The sequence below is a fragment of the Miniopterus schreibersii genome, assembly GCF_964146895.1.
Source record: "Miniopterus schreibersii genome assembly, chromosome: 7".
NCBI classification, from domain to species: domain Eukaryota; kingdom Metazoa; phylum Chordata; class Mammalia; order Chiroptera; family Miniopteridae; genus Miniopterus; species Miniopterus schreibersii.
In genome coordinates, this window is record NC_138108.1 from 31853681 (window position 1) to 31876324 (window position 22644).

The window sequence follows — 22644 nt, forward strand, 5'->3', positions numbered from 1 at the left end:
TGATGGATGTTAAGTAGGCTTATTGTGGTGATCATTTCACATTATATACAAATATCTAATTATTATATTATGTACCTGAAACTAATGTAATGTTACATGTTAGTTATACCTAAAAAAAAAAAAAAAAGACCTCAGTGAAAACAATGTATTTTAGGATGGGATACAATTAGAAAAAACATGCTAAGATATGCGACATCTTACATGAGATTTTCTCAGGAAATCTGCTAATTATGAATGTGTGAAGTTGCTTATTAAATGTCCTTTTGTGCTCTTCGTCTCAACAGTTCCCCATGTCTACTTATGGACATGACAGATCCTCTCGATTTGTCATTAGGACATCTTCAACATACAATATCACTCCAAAATTCTGCTTTGAAATCAACTCTAACTTCACACATTCTTTTTTTAAAATTACTATACATAGAATTTATTGAGAAGTTACTATGTACCAGGACTTTACAACATTTTATTTAATCTTTTAAAAAACTGTTCAATTACAGTTTATATTCAATATTATTCTGTATTAGTTTCAGATGTAAAATATAGTGGCACCCCCGTATTTCAAGTACCCACCTGGTCCCATACCTAGTTACTACGATATTACTGACTACACTCCCTGTGCTGTACTTTACATCCCTGTGACTACTAATTTGTCCTTCTTAATGTCTTCACCTTACTTTACACTTTCAGCTGGTGGGTCTGATATTCTAACTGTGAGAGACAGTTGTTACACCATCAGTAGTTTTTGAATCCACATTGTCCAAGCAATGTAAAGGCAAGCAACCGAATGTCAACACTTATAAAATGTTGCCATTACATTTTTTGTTATGTATGAGAAATTACACTTAGAAAAATATGAAGTGTGCCATATTGAAAAAAGTAATTAATTATGTGTACACACTTATTATTAAGCATTTTTCTTGATCTGGTGATATTTATTCAATAGCCCATTTTTAACAGGGTGAAGCCATACCTACCACAAAGTTATTCATGCTTTGAATGTCCATCAGTCTCTTGATGACTTAAGGCAGGATCAATATACTAGACATTTATTTGGAGGGCGTTCCCTACCTTTAGTTTTCTTACAGCATCTCTGACAACTTCTGTTCCTTTGGGCTGCTCCACTTCTGTACTGCCAAGAAACTGAAAATGGTCATTTGTCAGACACAGGCATTACTCCAGCACATGTCACTAAATAATTCTGAAATACAACATGGCATGATAGATGATGCATATTAATGCAAATCCAAATCCTAATTAAACAGAAAAGTTATTAATTTATATTATTTTAAATTATATGAAAATGTCAATACATTATTTAATCACATAAAATTCTTATTATTCAATTAATAAAACTCATCTACCTTTTAAAATACAAACTTTTAAAATACCCAGTATATACCATTCACCAAAGCTGTAAGCCAAACTACATTAAAAAAATAAAACACATAATCTACAATTTTACTATATTTTCAAATATCCCTGAATGTTTTTTGTTAAAACTTGGATCTATTAAAAAAAAAAAAAGTTTCACCTGGCTATGCATGGCTCAGTAGTTGAGCATCAAACTCAACCTATGATCCAGGAGATCGTGGTTCGATTCCTGGTTGGGGCACATGCCTGGGTTGTGGGCTTGATCCCTGGTAGGGGGGGAGGGGGCGTGCAGGAGGCAGCCAATCAAGGACTCTCTCATCACTGATGTTTCTATCTCTCTCTCTCCCTCTCTCCTCCTCTCTCTAAAATCAATAAAGATATATTTTTTTAAAAGTTTCATAATAATTAATATATTGTAATAAAATCATCTATCCTGGAGATACCTAATACGTCCCAAACAAAAGTCCAATATCATAAAATGTTCAAGACCAATTAGAATTGTAATATGAGTATTTTCAATATTCTATAAAATATTTCTATATAAATAGCAAATACTCATTAAATTTATTAAGCGTATGTAATTTCCCAAAGACTTGTTACATACTACTAACTATTAAAGTGAGTCATGAATTCATCACTTCTTTTATAAACAGATGTCTGTGTGTGTGTGTGTGTGTGTGTGTACACTTTACATCAAATGATTAAGTACAACCTTCGTCATGTATTAGCTCACAGAATGGAAGAAAACAGTAATGTCATAGTACCTTTTAAATCATATTTATTCCTTTCTTCATTCTTAAAATATAACAATATTGTTAACATTCTTGTTAACAACAATAACAGCTAAAGAAATTAGACTCTCAGTTTTCAAAATGGGATCTCTGTATCACCTGCACAAGAATTAGCCAGGGAACAGGTAAAAATATAATAATGCAGATTTCTTGGTCAAATAAATCAGCATCTTTAAGGGTAGGGTTAGGGAATTATAGTTATAAAAGCATCACAGGTGTTTCTTCATACTAAAGTCTAAGGAACAGAGTTAGAAAATATTAACAGGTCAGAAAGACAGTAAAAGGCAGATACAAAAGGTGAGCTGAAAATACAGGAGATAAGCATTAAGGGGGGGGAAATTGCTTCTCAAATTCTATAAGGTACAACAGTTTCTTTTCCTAATAAGCTCAAACTTTACAAACAATTGCTACCAGGGCCTAGACACAATATCATCAGGTCCTTTATTGCCCAACTGTAACCTCAAGTTTGTTGACCAGGCCTGCAAAAAGACCAAAATTAATGGAGAAATTCTCGGCTTAAAAGGAATTGAAAACCAGCTCCTAAGATGTGGGAGATAGCCAAATCTATTCCCTGCATTAATGTACCTGTCACATTTCTTCTGTTTCAGATCAGTGTATTCAACCTTGACCGCTATATGATAGAATCACATGGGAACTTTAAACTTAGACCAGTGCCTAGGAGTCTAATTTAATTGGTCTGGGGCAGAGCCAGGGCATCTGTGTATTTTAAAGCTCCCCAGGTGATTTTAATGTGCCATCAGATTGGAAAAGTACTGTTTTAAATCATCCAGAAAGGAAAAAGGGTTCAAGTGACAGGAAGAAAGTTAACACAATAGGGGCAATTTAGTTCTGAGTAAATTCATGGGGTAAACTCAACATCTTTGAACTTATCACTGAAAGATTCTCCATGAGTGGGTGGTCCAGTGCTAACAGAAACAGGGAGGCAAGGGTAGGTATTTTACTGGTGATTCTTCATTTAAAAGAAGGAAGCGTCTGATATAACAATAACAGACTATAAGAGTGACTGGGAATATTTATGAAAAGAATATTCATACTTTGGCAGAAATGTCATAAGTATTATATGTAAATAGGCCCAGATGGGGAAATGGAAGAGCTCCAAGTACATTCTAAGTGAATCAACCTCTTGCTGAGCTCCAGGAACCTTTTAATATGTCTGTTTCACACCAGCTTTAATTAAAACATCTGAGTAATGAAACACAGGGAGAAGCCTTGAATGATGGTGAGAATTAAACTATAGAGATCTAATACAGAGCTTACTACTTAACTCATTTTTTCTATGTAATGTTAGATGACCTAAGTGGAAATAATTTTAAAACTGAAAAGTAGATTAATCTTTATAATATTTTCCATGCTTTTAAATAATAAAAGCCATCATGATACTTAGATTAAATAATTCATATTTATATGCACTGTGTGTCTATATAAAATATTTATAAAACTCTTAAACATGAAGCAGCATGCTGGAATAAACTCTAGGCTTAGAATCTGAAGATGTTAGAAAAGTCACTTAGCCTGGCCGGGCGTGGCTCAGCGGTTGAGCATCGACCTAGGATCCAGGCGATCAGGGTTCAATTCCCGGTCAGGGCACATGCCCGGGTTGCGGCCTCGATCCCCAATTGGGGGCGTGCAGGAGGCAGCCGATCAATGACTCTCTCATCATTGATGTTTCTATCTCTCTCTCTCCCTCTCCTTTCCTCTCTGAAATCAATAAAGATATATTAAAAAATATATAAATTTTTTAAAAAAAAGTCATTTAATCTGCCTTATCTGACTCTTGAAAAATAAGAATAATATGCTCTTCTCTCCTTATAAAGGTTTTCTGAAGATCAATTACAGTAAGAGATGAGAGAAAAACAACCCTCTGTAAATTGCCAAGTGTTTTATAATTAGAGGGGTTGCCATTCCTTTATTTAATGATTTAGTGGACACTCTTGGTGCCTGCTCAGCAATTTGGACCCACTTTGTCAGCTCTGGGACCCATCCTCCCCATGCTTTCCTGGTAATAGCTCACACTCAAGATCTTCAGGAGTCCCTTGGGCAATGAGGTCACTTTGCCAGCACTGAGAGCTGGAAATGCCGGGAAGTTTCTGCTTCCCCCAAATCGCCACCTTCCTTAGCCAATGACTGGCGGGGAAGTACAGAGGACCCGCCCCTTTTCCTGGAGCTGGGGTAAACTCTAAGGTGTAATGCAGAGCTTCCGATTCTTCCTTAATTTCTTCCCTATGTCTGTCCTGCTTTCCCAAGCCCTTAATGGTTGTTCCTGGGAGCACTCCCTTAGTAAAGCACTTAAACCCCAACCTTTGCCTCGGGGTTTAATTCTGGGAGGAAGCGGTGTAAGACACTGTTAAACACTTAAATGCTTACATTCAGGAACATATAATCTAGGATACAAACCCATAAATAACTGAAGAACTCTGTTATAAGTGTTATCATAGGCTTGTATATGGATTAGAGGTAGGATCTTGGTTTTCATCTTTTTTCACTCTTCCTGGTGCCTGGAGTGTGAAAGACAAGATGGAACTGAATCATGCCATGTCCAGGGGATTAATCTATCCCATCCCAATGCAATTGTTAACTAGCTGGAGAAACAAGGCCTGGGAGCTCTGGATTGCAAAATGCTAGGTCTGGCTGAGAGCAGAGGTAAGGCACTTCACTAAAACAAAGAAACTAAGTCAAGTTGGCATGTGAAACTGAAAGTCCACTAGGCCCTCTCCCAGTCTGGCTCCCAAGAGACTGGCTGCTAGTCTTATAAAGCTCCAGATAGGATTCTTCTCTAGGCAAAGGAGCCCAAAGGGGGTGAGGGGGGAGACAACCTGTGCTGACCGTGGGGTTTCCATGTGAAATGGATGGGCCACCTGATCAGTCACCAGTTGACAAGCCCTGACCGTGTACACAGAACTGGAACTGCCAGCTTTCCAGTGTCTTAACTGTCAAAGCACACCTAGTGTTTGCCTATATTTGAGGAAAGTCATTCACACAAAAAACAAAGAAACAGGAACAACAACAACAAAAACATAGGGAAGAATCAGCAAGAAAGCAGGGCCAAAAAAAGATGACTAAAATCTAAAGTCCATATAAAGCATTCAAGATTAAAACAGGATACTATATAAACAACATTCAGAGAGCAAAAGAGCTCACAGAAATGAAAAACATGATGTGGGCAAGTTAAAAAGCAAAAAGAATGTTAGGAGATAGAGTTGAGGAAATTCATCAAGAAGGAATTATTGGGTGCTTATCATTTATCAGGTACTATTTTAGGAGTTGGGGATACAGCAGGGAACAGAACAAAGTAAATTCCCTGTCCTTATTTACCTTACACCCTAGTGGAAGAAGCCAAACATAAGCAATATACTATAAATAAGTGACTTATATAGTATTTAAAAAGTGCTCTGGAGAGACAGCAGGGACGAGGGGTGGAGTATGTGCAAAGTATGTGAATGTGTCTGTCTGTTGTGCCATTTAAAACAGGACAGTCGGATGAGATCTCAGTAAGGTGATACGTAAACCAACGAGAAAGGCAGAGACCCATCTAGATATATCTGGGGGAAGAGAGGCCAGGCCAAGGAAAGAAAAAGTGCAAAAGCCAGATATTTAAAAAATTAAAAAACAAAACTACTAGAGAATCGGTCCAGAAAGTGTTTTTCAAAATTCTGCCCCTGGATTATCCAAGAAGTTGTCATAAATACAAATTCTACTGAATCAGAAAATCTGGGGGTAGGTCCAGCAATCGGTTTTAATATTTCCTCTAGGTGCTTCTGATGCATGCATAAGTGTGAAAGCCACTGTTCCGGGTGATTCAACATCAACCAGACAAGGAGCTCTAGAAACAGAGAACAGGAAAAACTGAAGGAAGAAAATTACCCAACACTTCTCCAGAAACAAAGGCATGAATGTTCAGACTAAAGAAATCAAGATTACACCATTGTAAGGAATGAAAACCCACATACAAAAACACAACACGTTGGGTTGGTTCATCATCTACAGACTAGAGCTAAAGATCATAAAAGATCCCACAGAGAAACAATAAAACAAAACTCCCACAAAGGACCAGGAACATCAATGACATCAGAGTTCGTATCAGCAATAATGGAAGAAAAATAACTTCAAACTCCAAGGAAAAAAGATGATTTAGAGCCCAGTTTCCATGCTATGAGGACAGAAAAATACATAGAGATATGGAAAGGACCAAAATATTGACCTCCCACATCTCAGGTCTCAGTAAGGAAAGAAGGAAGTAAAATAAAACAGCAGGCAACGGAACCCCGGCAAGGGGAGAACGACAGCAGGATGCTCACACCACTGCACACACGCAGACCGAGACGCGGCAGTGCGGCCGCTTGTCCGCAGCAGAGGAGAGCAGCAAGGGGCACAGAAGAGTTCCAAGCGGTGCTTCAGCGTGTGCGACCAGAGAAGAGCTGGGAACATAATGCTTCTTTAGCTGACCGTCTAAAACGGACATGGATTACTTTGATAAAATAAAAATTAAATGAAGCTCCCAAATAATAAGTTAATGTTGCACATATTCATTTATTCCTTAAAAAAAAAACCTGAGTATTTACTGTGAGTCAAGTGTTTACTAAGTGCTGGGTATACAGCAGGGGAAATGTCCCTGTGCTCGTGGAGTTTACAGCCTAGTAAGAGAGTGTGTGTGTGTGTGTGTGTGTGTGTGTGTGTGTCGATATTTCTGTGTTTTTTATGTCTAGATCACAGACAGAGTTATATCTTAGATGGTATAAGTAAAAATAACACAAGTAATACAGACAGAGTAGGCAGCATGTGAGTAATATTTAAGATCAAGTGATGGGAAAAGTCTTGTCTAAAAAGGATGACATTTTAATAGAGTCCTGAGTAAAAGGAGGAAATGAAACATGTGCTCAGACATACTGAGGTTACAAGCCTCTGATGTGTCAGCTAGATAAGCAGACTCCGCAACGGCGTATACAAAGTGGAGCTTGGGGAAGTGGAATCTGGACAGAAGGTGCGGATCAGGGAGACCCTGGACCCGAGACCCCGGCGGAAGGCCTGAGGCTGAGAAGAGCCTGAGAATCCCGGTCCGCAGGCAGCTGCCAGGTTTCGGAGGGAGATGCGAGAGATCGGTGCTGCAACCAGCAATAAGCGTTCAGGGAAATGGCAAGGGGGTCAGAAAAGTTACATCATTAACACTACCTGGGGTTGTCCGATTAGCAAATAAAATCATAGACGCTGCTGTTGTTGGGAATATAAAATGGTACAGCCACTCTCGAAGAAGTTTGGTCTTTTTTAAAACTAAACATGGACTTATAAGATGGCAACTGCAGTTTTTTGGGTATTTATCCTACATAAATAAAAACTTCTGTTCACACAAATATTTGCTGACCAATATTCATAGCAGATCTATTTTTTAATAGCCAAACATTGGAAACAATCCTGATGTCCTTCACGGAATGAATGGTTAAAGAAGCAGTGGTATATCCATACCATGGAATATTACTCAGCAATAAAAATCAATGAATTCTTGATACATATAACAACTTGGATGAATCTCAATGGAATTATGCTGAATGAAAGAAGTTTCTTTTCTGGTAGGTATTTACCAGAAAATACAGAAATATTTTATTTTTTATATTCTCTTAGAAAATGGAACATTGCTATGTTTAACATTTTAAACTGTGTAAAAATAATTGCCTTTATGTTTTAGTAGCTTTATGTCTTAGCTCCTCCATGTGGCAGAAAGAAATAATGATAAGAGAGTATAATTTATCAGACTGTTTTTTATTTAAAGATGTAGATTTAGAGTGTTATTTTTCAGTGTGGTAAAGAGCAAATGAAAAGTTATCTGTGCAAGTGATGGTTGGTGCTATTTTTTTATTCCTTTAAGACTTCAGAAATGTATCAATTATTTTCCTTTATAGCCTCAAATAGACAGCATTCATTTCAGTACTTTTCTTTTTTTTTTTTTTTTTGAAAGATCAGGCATTCCTTATATGAGTACAAGTGTGCATTTTTGCACAATTGTAGGCTTATGCTCTGAAACTCTGCAATAAAATGTTTTGTTTGCTTATGAATAAACTCTTGTGTTTTAATAGTAATTTATGTTCACGATGGAAAATTTAAAAACTACAGAAAAATGTATTAATGAAAATGAGCACCAACTATTATTTCATAACCAAGAGGTACCTATTATTTGAAAATGTTTTCTATCTTTAAAATTTATGTTACAGTAAAAGTAATTTGTTAGGCAGTATTAAGCAAACTTATGAAAACAAACAAAATTTCTTAAATTAGTATATATGACTGACTACTTAGGCATTATTGTATGTGTGTATATGTATATATATATTTAATTTTGACTGCTAGCTGAATTATTAAAAGGGTTAAGATTAAAACATTAAATATGACTCAAGCAATTTGGACAGATAAGAAGACATACAGTACAAAAGGGACATTTAGAATATATTAGACTATGAAAAGTAAAAAGACAGCAATCTAAAAATGTTTTTGAGTATTCTTGTGTATACATTGAAAAATATGACAACATAGAATATAATTTTAAACAGACTTTGCAAATGCTAAAATATATTTTAAAAATATCTCAGAAGGAAGGTAGGGATGAGAGTGGGTGGGGAGAGATTAAACAAAGAACTTATATGCTTATATGCATAACCTATGGACACAGACATTGGTATGGGGAAGGCCTAGGGGTGGGGTGGATGCGGGATGGAGGGGATCAATGGGGGAAAAAGGGGACATCTGTAATACTTTCAACAATAAAGGTAAATTTTTAAAAAATTTAAAAAAATAAAAATATTCTATAAAGACTGACAAATACAGAGAAAATTTCTGATACTATAAAAAGCTAATTATATATTCATACAAATACTTCAACCTCTGCACCTCTGCTCAGTGCATTTGAATATATAGCAGATGTGTTCACAACAAGTATTTTAGAGTTTGCAGTCTGTTAAAATTAAATACATAAAAATGTCATCAAAGTTGCTATTATATACAAAATATTTATAGAGTTCTTAATTTAAATGCTATTAAGATAGTTCATATTTGGCTTAATATTTTTCAAAATTTCCACAACTATTTTTCAATCAATTATGTCTGTATTCATTTATTCTTTCTTTTATTCTATTACAGACAGTAAGCTTTTTTTTAAAAAACATGAGTTGAAGTTTGAGGATTCCACCTTCATTTCAAATATTACTTGCAATTGCCTTTTTCCCCACACTGTAAAGGCTAGTTTGTTTTATGACTTGCTTCTTTGCCAGTAGAGAGCAGTGTTGGATATCATATGGACCCATTTATAATATCTGATTTGCTTGCTTAATCACGATGAATAACATTAGGATGTTATTTTTTTAATGCCAGATTAATAACCATTAAAATAATTAACTAAAGAGTTACTAGGCCTAACTGCTATGAAATTTGGCACTATTTAACATAAGAAGAAGCTAATTTATAACAGAAATAAATGGAGTACATGTTTTATTTATATCTAATTCAAAATATTCCAGTTTTATGTAGATAATATGTCCTCTATATATCTTAAAATATTAAGGGAAAATAAGTTCTACTTTTTACAGCATAAAAGCTTTATCTAGCATCAAGTTTAAATAACTATTGGTATCATAATGACCAATTGGGGATTCTAATTATAGAAAAAAATAAATAACCAAATATGTCTCCATTTTTGTAAACAGGGTTGCGGAGCCTTAAATAGGATGGGGCTAATTTTCTTGGCATTATCTTGACTGCATATGTGTTAAAAAAAAAAAAAAAGTATTTAAACCTTTTAGCTTCTCAACTGCACCAGTAGATAAGCCGTATAGGAGTAAGCCAATTTAATTTTATAGTCTTTATTTGGCTGACTTGTGATGCCACAGTGCCAAGCAATACAGGAAAAACCAATTTTAAGAAGCACATTGTAACAGTCGATTTCTAAAGAATGGGCAGAATCAATCGGATTTAAACCTATTACTCAATTGCGAAAACCATTATCCTGAAAAAAATAATTAAAATAGATCCACCAAAAAGGAAAGTTATACTTTAAATCTGAAACTAGATACTCTAAAGGTTATCCTTTAAAGGAGGGCCAGGAAAATTTGACTGGGAATAAAAAAAATATTGGGCTCAGTATTAAGAAGTCTACATTTTATATTTAGGTTTCTCATTTTATTACAGTAACTTTGTATTAAATTTCATCGGTTCTTATTTCACATAAATATGGAGTGTATTATTTTAATAGGCTCTTGCTTTTACAATAGACTTTAAAATTTAAGCCAAAACAAAGAGACTTGCTATAAATAAGAAACTGTGCTCAATGCCCACTGTGCAAGCAAGGGTCTCCCAAACAGAGCTTTGACTCACACAGTCACAGTAAAAAGCAAGGAGTTTTTTTCCTGTCCCAGAGGCCCCTCCAGCAGTCAAAACTCCTTCATACCTGAGGAGTGAGGCAGGTGGAACGAAGGACAAGGCATCCATTTGTATTATTATAAATAGAAATATTACAATAGTAAATAAACACCAACTTACACAGAAGATCAACAAGGGCTTTGGAGCCAGAGAGGCTCACAGTCCATTTTCTCATTAGAGAACCACATGATTGTGGACTGTGGCGACATCCTCATTAAAACCCCATTATTTTATAGATGTGAAACTGAGGACCAGGAAGGTGAAGTGATTTCTCAAGGTCACAAAGCTTAGTGGGATCCCAGCTCTCCTAATTTTCAGACACATACTGTTTTCTTTTGCTACCTTAAATATAACAGAAATAGAATAAAAGATAATATAGTATACTGGATATATATTATTTATTTATGCCAAATTCATTTGGCTAATTAAGATTTATGTGTTCTCTCTACTGTGAGATATGCTTAAAAATCTAAGGAAGCCAAAAAATATTTAGTTGGCTTTACAGTTAGGCAACCTGAATTTCCAAGTACCATTTATTTACTGAACCTCTCAGAGTCTGTTTCCTCATTCATAAAATGGGGATAAAATAAAAAATATTTATTATGCATCATCCTCATTTTTATATCTGCACCCTAATCTACTTCAGAAGTGCTTATTGCGCATCATCTATGTGTCAGGCACAGTTCTAGACACAGCGATACAGCAGTGAACAAAACAGACCCAAATCTCTGACCCACTAGCGGTGCTGTGGGCTACCTCTCATCTTCAATGGCCAGGGAGGGTGCCTATTTTTCCCCACACATTCCTTCTTTCCACTGCACCCAGAGCCTCATCATTTGTGTACAATATGAACAGACTGTAACCAGAAAGGTTCTAAATGAACAATAATTGTCGTGGTGAAGTTTTCTGGCCATGAGTGATCAATGTTTGCTTGAATCTGTAAGCCGTTCTGGAGACCTCTTCCCAAGCTGGGAACAGAGCCTCTTCTTCACAAGGGAGTATCAGTGTGAGTGATCACATTAAGAGACTTTCCTACTCAAACTGCTGGCCTCGTTTTTTTAGAAAGAGAGGAAAATCTACTTTTCAGGTTGGGCATAGCTCTTCTGAGTGAAAAATGAGTGTGGGCTAATGATCCTCCTGAAATGCAAACATTTATTTCTTTAACAGACTCTGTCAGTGACTAATATGGCCCCTAATTCTGTGAAGCATTGCTGCATGCAGAACCTTCATTAGTGGGCTATGATGGTGCACGCAAAGAAGACGGGATCGTGTCCCCTGGAGTTTTACCTCCTAGATTTAGAGTCAAACACAGACAAGGAAAGGCAAAGAAAACCAAAAACAAAACCCTGAAATCTGGAACGGGCTGAGACAAGCTTAATGCCTGACTATGAATGCACTGTTTTGCTCATTTCCATCAGGTGCCTCAGAAACACTAGTGAGAGCAGGCCTTCTTTTATTTAACAGATGTTTACTGAACACCTACTATGTGGCAGGAGATATTGCAGGTTCTTCGATACAGTGATGAGCAGACATATCAAAGATCTCTGTGAAAGTGGCTTAGTGGAACCATGCCAAAGGGTATTAGAGCCATATGGACACAGGATTTGAATTCTGGCTCTGCCACTTGAAAGGTCTATGAATCTTATCTCTGAGCTGCAGCTTCTTGAATTGTGAAATGTAGATAAATATCCCCATACTTATAAGTGGGTTGTGAGCAAAAGTTGCACGAGTAAAGTGCCTGACACCTAGCAGGCAGTCAATAAATATTTGTTTCCATTAAAAAAATATTCCTAAATGATGCATAGGTTTAGATTATTTGGTTCTAGATACTAGCATAATGCTGAAAAAATAGGGCTGATGACTAATTATTTTCAACAAGGGTCAGGGTTTTGTTTGTTTTCTTATTTTATAGATTCAACAAAATTTACTAATAGGGCTTAAATAATTCTGCCCAGAAGCTGGTGACTGGCTAATTAAGTGACATGGGAAATACAGAATCATCAACCATCCAGCAATGGCAGGATTCTGGCAATTTCACACAGTGGAGTCGGGGGAGGGGTGAATCACTGTGTTTTTGTGCAATCAGTCAAGTCCATCTAGGAGTCTGCCTTGCAGTCAGATGCTGATGTGAGCACATAAGCTGTTTTATCTCATTAACTAATAGTCTGATTCTCTGTTTATAAAAAGTGAGCAACTACTGTGTGTCCACTGACACAACTCTTCTTCATGCTCTTGTTACAATTAGGTCAATCTTACATATACTTCTAACCTCATTTTAATAATTTTTCGTTTTTAAATTCCATGCCTCTTTCTTTTTAAAGGGAACTATACTTATGTTTTTTCAGTACTGGAAGACAATTATCACCAATCAGCACCACTTTGCCGTCACTGTAATGCCTAATCGGTTTCTTTGAACCCTAGTATTTGCTGATTTTATTGACCCTCCTTGGCCTTTTAAAAAAATTAATCTTTTCATATTCCTGGGCAGCTTTTGAGAGTATTTTTCAGCTGCCCTTTGAAAGTTTTTAATCCTGGTATTAACATAGACCTTTATGTTTTTACTGGACTATGTCTAAAGATTTAATAACCTGATTAGTGGTGATAATTTCAAATTATATAAAAACTTTGCAAAACATATACAGGATTATATTGCAGTATATTAGTTTTCTGAAAAAAAGAACTGTACACATTTTTATTTCCCATATTTGATTCATATATTAAATATTTAAACTTGCTATTTTCACACTGCAGAACTGGCATTTATCCTATATACAGGTCATTATGAATATGACTATAGTTTAAAGTAAGCTATTACCATTTAACCTATTTTTTTAAATTTATCTTTATTGTTGAAAATATTACAGATGTCCCCTTTTTCCCCCCATTGGCCCTTCTATCCCACTCCTGCCCCCTCCCCTCCCCAGGCTTTCATCTCACTATTGTCTGTGTCCACGGGTTATGCATATAAGTTCTTTGGTTAATCTCTTCCCACCCCACCCCCTTTTCTCTGATATATGTCAAGTCTTTTGCATGCTTCAATGTTAACCTAAAAAATTATGGATAGTGCTATATATAAGAATTAGGAAACAAATGGCATTCTTTTTTTGCTCCAAAAATATATATTTTGTTATTGAATACCCAAGTTGAAACGTCTGTACAGACCCTGGGAGCCTCGCTCTATAAAGCCCCAATACACTCCATAATGAAATTTTGCCCGAGACTCTGAAAGTTACTGCCATTTTAACATGATTAGTTATTTCCTGAAGGTCAGATAGCATTTCATACGGCACACAGCTTGAGGAAGGGCCTTTTTTAAGTCCATGATGACAACTCTTTGGAGCTGGAGGGGCCTCCGTCACCAGAAGCCCATCTGTCAAGCTGTGCCCGTGGAAATCCTGCCAGCAGCCTGCAGGAAGGAACGCAAAGTGGGCGGGTGGTAGGGAAAATGTCATGAGAAGGGCGAGGAACTTTCTCTTAATCTCTCAACAGACTTGCTAGCTTCTACTCAGAAAGTACTTTGGCTTCCCGCTGTAAAAACACTTCCTGGGAGAAGGGAAAAGCCCAGGTTGTGGTCGCCTCTTCTCCCCAGGGGTGGAACTGCCAGTGTGTTATCAGGATAGGAAATTCATCAACATCGCACACACACGACGCGTAAAATACAAATCCTGGGGCGAACACTGAACACAAAGGCTTTATTTTTGTCAATTCTTATTGTCCTCAAATATCAGCTGTTTACTGAATGATGAAGTCACACCTACCTTGCATAGCGATATAGTGCTGAAGGAAAAATCTATAAACTCATGGAGATTAATTTTTAAAAATTGGTTCTGCTGTTACTAAGTTGTTTTGGTCAATCTACTTTATATCCCAAGTCTGTTAGTCTTTATAAAAAGTGGTAGGGAAACTTCTATATAGAGTCTTTGAGAGGAATGCTTGAGATAATACGACAATACAGTTTAGCACAGTGCCTGGTATTTAATGCACTAGCATTTAACAGACTTGTCTCAATCAAATAGGAAAACTAAAACTATTTTATAATAAAGCCAGTCTCCTTGAAATTGAATTGTTCCATACTACATAGTCCAGGTATATTAAATTATTCCATACTACATAATCCAGGTATATTATAGAAAACAACTATATTCAATTAGTTTCTGGCTTTTATCTACTACTTTGAAATTATATAAATGCAAGTAAAAAGGAAAGGATATTTATCATGCTAATTACCCCAATTATGTTAATGTCCCATTATAATTCCAGGAATTTAATACGTGGAAATCTGAAATTAAAAAAGACTATGAAATACATAAATATATTAGCAAATATACCCATGACACTGTAGCTTTAAAAAAGACAAAAGGAAAGCAATACATAAATAAGGTACTATCTGTCGAATGCTAGAGATTAAAATTTGTAGGAAACATTGTATTAAGACTCTATTAGGTGCTAAGTGTATGGCAAATGATCTATTTCCAGAAACTTCTTTTCTAAATGAAATAATTTGATAAGTTACCATACTTCTATCTGCTTTTAAATTAAGTGGTATAAGTGTACTATGTAGGTGTGGGGTGATGTCACTAATGAGGTCATAAAGTCGGTCAACCATGTGGAACAAAAGAAGTTAGTCCGAAGTAATCAGGAAGCACACTGGTTCAGTGACTATAAATTGGTTAAAGCCTGAAACTTGCTCTGTTAAATGACCCAGTTTATGAATGTCAAGGCACAGAACTCAGGAAATATATCATATAAATGATATCAATGCCCCTAATTTATATGTCCCAAATTCAATATATAGATAGACGTATTGATTTGGGCCAAAATATTTAACCTATTGATTATGATATTCTGTATGAATAGACTTGTACACTGACCACAGGTATCCTAGAATAATAGCACATCAGTTTTCAATGAATGAATCAATTATAGGCCATATCCAAAAATTTAGCATGGTATGTCTATTTGCTTAAGAATATTTATTGACAGAGACATCACCACCTCACAAGAGCATCTGCTCCTATAATAACCATTCTGTGTATTATAATATCTTCCTAGTATGCAATTATTTGGGGGAGAATGACAATAAAGCAGGAGCTAAAATACTGAAGGAACGAAGGAGTGATATGGGGAGTGCAAATGACCTCGATGAAGAGAGGAAGAGCGGCACAGTTTGATAACATGAGACTCAAAGCTAGAGCATTTTTAGAAAGAAAGGACAGTGACACCTGCCAAGCCAGACACTCTGGGAAGAGTTGTGCGGAGGAAACACCCACCACTTTGGAAAGTATTCAAGGTTGGGAAAGGCAAAGGGGATTTAGTGTCTTCAGAAGAGAGCTGGGTTTTTTGGAGCAAAAAGTAAGGTTCAGAGGAGAGGTGAAGGACAGACGGGAATGTGCTGATGAGTGACCTTGAGTTCCCAGGGACACAGGCATAGTTCCTTCTTCAAAATAACCCCATTTTTTCATTTTACTGATTTAAAAAATTATATCACTATGTCTCAAAATGTACTTAAAGTAGCTATAGAGTCATAAAATAGAGGTAAATCATAAACTAAGCTACAAGTTCTTCAGCAGCAGCAGCAAGAAGTAGAATCAGTTAACTATGTGATTCACTGTTGACAAGGTGAAATAAACATAAAAGTGTTTCATATATATGATGGGACTTCAATACGCAACAGGATTAACATAATACTCACTGGACGAAGTGTTTGATAGGCCATTAAATTTGAAATAGCCCACTAGGTATTTTTCTTTTACAATAACTATGACTATGAAAAACAGCTTCACAGTTATCATTCACTTTATTTCAACTTGTCATCTTCTCTGCTATTTTCTAGTACTTTAGAGAAATATCTATCACCTTCCATCATAAGGAGATAAAACATTAACTAATTTTACCTTTATAGTGTGTCCTACACAGTTGCCTGTCTAAATAACTTTCTTTATAATGTTATGTCAACATTTAATTTACTAACCAGGAAATAATTGTTGGGTGTGAAATGCACTTCAAGGCATTGTAGGGAATACATAACATACAAGCAACTCAAACCCTGTTTTAAAAATGATTTTCCTTAGTACAGTTGCCACTTCTTATAGATGTCAAGCTTCTAAGAGCCCCAGTGAGTTTCTAGAGTCAAGTTTTCCAAGTTGGAAATTCAGGAATCATGACATCATGTCAGTTTTATTTTTCAGACAACACATTCCTCTTGGAGCTCTTTTTATTGTTAACGTTGGAAGTTAGAAGCCAAGACATTCCCTGCCACAGTACAGTGTGGTGACAGCCGAATTATTTCTGCTGCTTTGCTCTCCTAAGTATCATTGTTAGCGTTATTCTGAGATATTCTGTAATGTGTTGGGCAAATTATGATAAACATTTTTTAAAGCCATGTCAAGGCCTTATATTCTGTTAAGTATATGTTAACATAAAATTAAATCCAGAGAGTTAGGATACAAGTGCGTATAGATTTCTGAGAATTAATTTAAATGTATATGTATTACTAAAACATTATATTATACAGTATCATCAAAATAAACGTGATGGTCACATTACTAATTTAAGGATTCACAAGGCATTAGTTGGGTAACCGTGCTCTCAGTCATCGGTAGAAAGGATTCATTGAGTGACACCATATGCAAAGCCCATGGCAGCTGTGGTCATGTCTAGCTCTGTTTACAAGAAAAAGAGACTTTCCTGCTCTAATGGAAGAGTCCATTAGAGCGCCCTTTAAAAGCTCCTTTAAGCAGTTGTGCTCTGCTGGCATTCTGAAATACTCAGAGGTTAAATGAAATTCCTGTAGATGACTAAAAAGCATAGAGAAGGGGACGATTTCTAATATATATTAGCCTTCTATTATGTACCACATACTGTAGAAACTGTTTTTAAATATAATTCTTCACTTTATAATGGAAATATCAGGAAGTGACCCATTAATTTTTAGATAGAAGGCAGACAATTTGCACCTTAAGTAAAAGAATTATTTTCCATTTCTACATAAATTAAAAGCATAGACATTACCTTACAGACATGAGTAATTTACTCTAGCCTGTTCTATAGCACTAATAACAAACATACAATAATAAACATTAAAAATGAGTCTAGGTTCAAGAATGCATTCTGACAAATTAGAAAATAAGTGTTCTAAAATGTACAGATAATCTTCCATTAAGAATTACCTTACCAGCCATGTGTAATCATGACCAATTAAATGCCAAACAGAGCACCTCCTGCCATGGCCATCAGCTCTCTCCCCTCTCTCTCTCCTCATTGGAACTGGCCCAGTGCATAACCACCCACTGCACCCTACCAGCATCTTCTACTCAAAGCCTCCTCACAACTGCTTCTTACCTTGCCAAGGCTTTCCTAAGTATTAGAATTCTAATAAAGTATAAACTATCCTGTCTATGAAATCAGGGCAAATGAGTAAAAGGTGTGCTTTCTGAATAAAATAAAATTCATAAGTTGAGGGACAGAAAATAGGAAATGTGGCTCTGGAAAACCTGGTGCCCAAGGGGTAGGGACATGTAGGGTGCTCAAGACTGGGAAAGGCAGCCTGGGGGAGGGGAAGACGGCCTACAGGCAGATATGTCCTGGAAGGAGGCAGTGACAATAGGACGCTTGTTCTTTTCTGTTCTGGCAAATTCTCAGGAATAAATTGCTACAAACTACTCATTAGAATAGCAGAAGCTTATCAAGCGATGAGACATAAGATCATCCTTTTTCTAACAGAACAATAGGTCTTTAACAGGAGACATTCTCTACTTATATATAAAGGCAAAGGGCTTAACTTATATATAAAGGCAAAGGGCTTAACTTATATATAAGGGCAAAGGGCTAATACCTGGAGGCATGCTATAGTGATTAGAAACTCATGCTCTAAAATAATGGTGTCTGAACTATGCCGATTATTAACTGTGTAGTGATGGGCAAGGTATTTAATTTTTCTAAACCTCAATTTCCTTATTTTTATAAGAGTAACCGAAGTAGGTAAGTATATAAAGAGTTGTTATAACTAAATTGCCTACTGCACAGGACTGACATGAGGATGAAGACAGAGCACAATGCCGATAGGGTTGTGTTACTGCTCAGAGGCGAGCGGCCCAGTTGGCACATACCCACGACCGTCACTACCCCTTACCAATGTGACTGAAAGCAGCAGGTTAGAAGATGGGAATTCGGGGAAGAAACACTGGGAAAGACAAGGGTCACCGCTGAGGGAGCGTGGAAGAGAAAGCATAGGAAGGCAGGGGATTACTAAAACAAACAGCTATACAAATTCGACCCCATCAAATCTTGCTAATCAGAGGACATTCAAAAAGTCCTGATGATGATATGTCTACACGATGCAAACACATCCAAGAACTGCTTGGAAGAAGTATTTCCATTGCAATGGAAAGTTACTTATTTTAGCACAGTCCATTTTATTATAAGACCTTTGTACCCTAAGATTTGTTTATCCAGGTATCACCACTACAATGAGTTATTCGGATCCTGCAATTTTCTCTTTATTCTCCTAAATCCTCGCCCTTGGATGACTCGATGCTTATTAACACCGCGACAGCTGGTGTGCAGCAGAGAGAATTGAAACGAGAGCCACTCGATTTTGCTGCCCATTATTAGCTTCCCATAGAGATAGGTAGGGAGTAGGGTAGACACTATTGATTAAAATAGACTTTATTTGTGTAATTCATTTGTTTTACTACTTGTATCCTCCAAGACAAAGAAAATACCCTTATTTTTCCCAGAGCTTCTCAAGTACAGTGCTGTCAAAATGCAGGTTTCCAGGCTCATTCTAGGCCTAGTGAATCAGAATAAGTGGACAGGATATCTTCATTTTTAACAAGCATACCAGTTTAAGAAACACTAATCTATTTTAAATAAATCCAAATAAGATTAATCCTACATATTCAATAATAATGTTTCTTTGAGCCACAAAGCATTGTGGTACCTCTTAATCTGGTCAAGGATACGCACGACCTGCTTACTGGAATGTCTATTTATATTAAGACAGTGCAGGAAGGGAGTGTGCAGGTTTTTAAAAAGAGAATGGGGCAACGAGGTAGCAGCATTCCCATGGAAAAAGAGCCCATCACTCCCCAAAGCAGCTTTCTCTTTTTTATATACTTCAATGCAGAAGGGTGCTTCAACATAAAATTTAAAAGAGTTGCATCATGAGAATAAAAGTTGCATAAATGATAAGAATACAATCTTTACCTGTTTAAAAACAGGTGAGTAGTTAGAAAATATATACCTCTCCTCCTGCATTTCTGAAACTAGAGAAGGCAGCTTCAAGAAGAAAAGCATTACATTTCCAACAAGTCGGAACCTGAGAGAACATTATCTGCACGGAAGACCAGGTTTCACTTTTTATATGACCTTGACGAGCGACTCAAGCACTCTGAGGCTGTGTTCCTATTTGTAATACATAACAATATTGGTTCTCGCTACCTCACTGGAATGTAAAAGCATAAACAAATGTAAGGCAAGAGCCACGGCAGTTTGCAAAGGTGTAGAGGCCACTACTCTAAATGACATATGCAATTTTGTAGTTCACAGGAAATGGTTTTCTGATGTTTGTGATTACTTTTTAGACATTTTATCATGAGGCAGGGTGAGGTACATATGCAATATAATATTAATGATCCTTACAATTTAGTACTTGAAAGGAAATGACTGGCTCATCACTCAGGGAAAAAAAAAAAAAATTTGAGTTTTGTGGTTTTTTTCAGGTTTTAAGAAATTTTTTATTTGCCAACATATAGATAGCCAGATTTAAAAGTTGGCACCATTTGTCTTTTGATCTGTAAGATGTAAATTCAGAGTTCATATATAAATATTTATGTGTGTATATCACATGTGAATTATGCATATGTGTACACACACACGAATATAACTTCAATTAATTGTTATTTCAGAACTCAACATCTTTGGGTAAAAGAGAATATGGAACGGAAGGAAGGGAACGTCTGATTTGACTGCAAATGGTGGAAAGAAGACAGAATGAAATACGCAAGGCAAATTCCTTCTTCACAGGAGGCCAGCTTTCACCTGATCGTCAGCAAGTGCCTTTGTTAACTGAGAAAACATTCTTTCCTGTGATGGTGTTGAAACTTGACAACAGTAGTTTGTTCTAACATAAGTTCACAGCATGAGACAGATTGAAAACATTTTTTTTTTGGTTTGTGTTCCTATTTATAATAGGTTTCTGACAAATTATTAGAGCTCTTAAAATGCAAGGTGACAGCATTAGTCTTTTAGTTGTTTAGTGTTCGCTGAGTGGTCACAAAACGCTATGCTCTAAATAGTGTCCCCCAAAAATGTATACACACTTTAACAGCTGATAGCTCAATTTTGAAATTGGAAATGTATTTTAATAAACACTGCCTTTATAATTATTCAAAGTGTGTGTGTATACCTTTTGGGGGGGGAAACCCTATATTCTGGGCTTTTAATTATTTCTTGGATATCTCCAGCACAGATGTTCCAGAGGATATCAAATTCAATGTTAAGAACCCCCCCCTCAGAAAATATCTTTAATTAAAAAAAAAAAAGGTTTGTATTGTTTAGCCTAGGCCTGTTAGACTGCAGAGGGAGGGCAGATAAATAACTAAGACAGCAGCAATAGTAATAGCATACTATGAGTAAGTCACAAAATGGATAGCTTCCACCCCTGACATCAAGATAACCCAGGAACACGCATTGTCAGGATGTCTTTCAGCCCACAAAGCGAAAGACCAACTGAAACCGAAGGTCCTGATTTAAATGTATGCTTTTGATTTAATATGTAGCCCCAACACTCTATTCGGCTTCTTCACAGCCTGCCCTGTAAGCCTGAGCCTTTCCCTTGCTAGTCATTAACCCTCTGAGGCAGCCAGAAACAATGGTCATGCCTTGACTAAGGGCCACAAGGTATGGGCTTCTGTTAAGCTAAAGAGAATGTCATGGCCCAAGTTGTCTTTTCGCTCCTGCGCCATAAAGGAAAGGACTCCTTACCTGGTGAAACCAGACTGAGGGATGCTGAAGCTGACCTCGGGACCTGATATTATGACTCACTGTCCTTACGTCACTCGACCAATCAGCAAGACCCATGAACCCAAACCCCTTTTTCATGACTCTATATTTTGCTCTATAAAACCCTTTGTAAACCGTTGAGGAGTTTGGGCTTCTGAGCATTAGCTTCCTGTTCTCCTGGGTGGCACCACTTATAATAAAATGGCCAATCTTTCTCCACTGCAATTCCCGGCGTTTAGTGTTTGACTCTGCTCAATAGGTGGATGAACTCTTTTTGTTCAGTTTGGTAACAAAGACGTCTCTAAACTCATTCCCCCCTGTCTGAAGTTCAGGTCTATCACTACACTCCCGTCATCTGGGAATGTAAACGAAGGATCATCCTCATAATTCTCTATCTATTTTACCTTTATAAACACTCTACACTCCAGCCACATTAAACCCTTAGACTTGTGCCTTGTTCTGGGATGTTGTGCATCCTGTTCTCTATGACTAAATGACCACCTCATCTCAATCACTGAGATCATTCCTACTGGTTTTTGATCTCCATTAGCAAATTCTTTCTCACCCTATGCATGGATGCTGCCCAGTATAAGTCAAGGTGCCACAGTATGTAAGAGAGTGAGCCAGCTATATGCATATCTCAGGGATGTGTAGAAGTCTCATACTAATCCTTGGCCAAGATAAGAACAAGGTCTTCTGAAACCAAAATTCCTTCCACATACGTTGGTGTTTCACAATCTGGAGTCTTGCGAGACTAACAAGGACCCTAGAGAGCTGTGCCTGGAAGCTTCTCAGGCTCCTGATGCTTTTGTATGCATTCTTTCTCTTGCTGTAACATTTTCGTTGCCTTTATTAAAGGCTTACATGAGTAAGGACACACATGTGTGTCCTTGAAGACTGTTTCTTTCTTCCATGGTAAGACTGTGGGGCAGGCATGTTCTATACCTGGAGTCTGGCACCTAGTACATGCTAAAAGGAAGTAGGCTGAACCAGTCCATGCAGGCTGTAAAGTAAGCTAGAAAGCAACCACTGATGTCTTTTGTTGATTAGCTATTCT

At 36.8% G+C, this 22644-nt stretch overlaps 1 protein-coding gene across 4 annotated transcripts in view; it reads right to left on the bottom strand.

Moving 5' to 3' along the window:
* The window catches only part of GULP1 (GULP PTB domain containing engulfment adaptor 1), a 187204-nt gene that overhangs the window by 38794 nt on the left and 125766 nt on the right, over nt 1-22644 (bottom strand). For all 4 annotated transcript variants that reach the window (XM_081143477.1, XM_081143474.1, XM_081143475.1 and 1 more), the window contains one exon: nt 1072-1143. In XM_081143477.1, coding sequence (XP_080999603.1) covers nt 1072-1143 — 72 coding nt within the window. The remainder of the gene's footprint in view (nt 1-1071; nt 1144-22644) is intronic.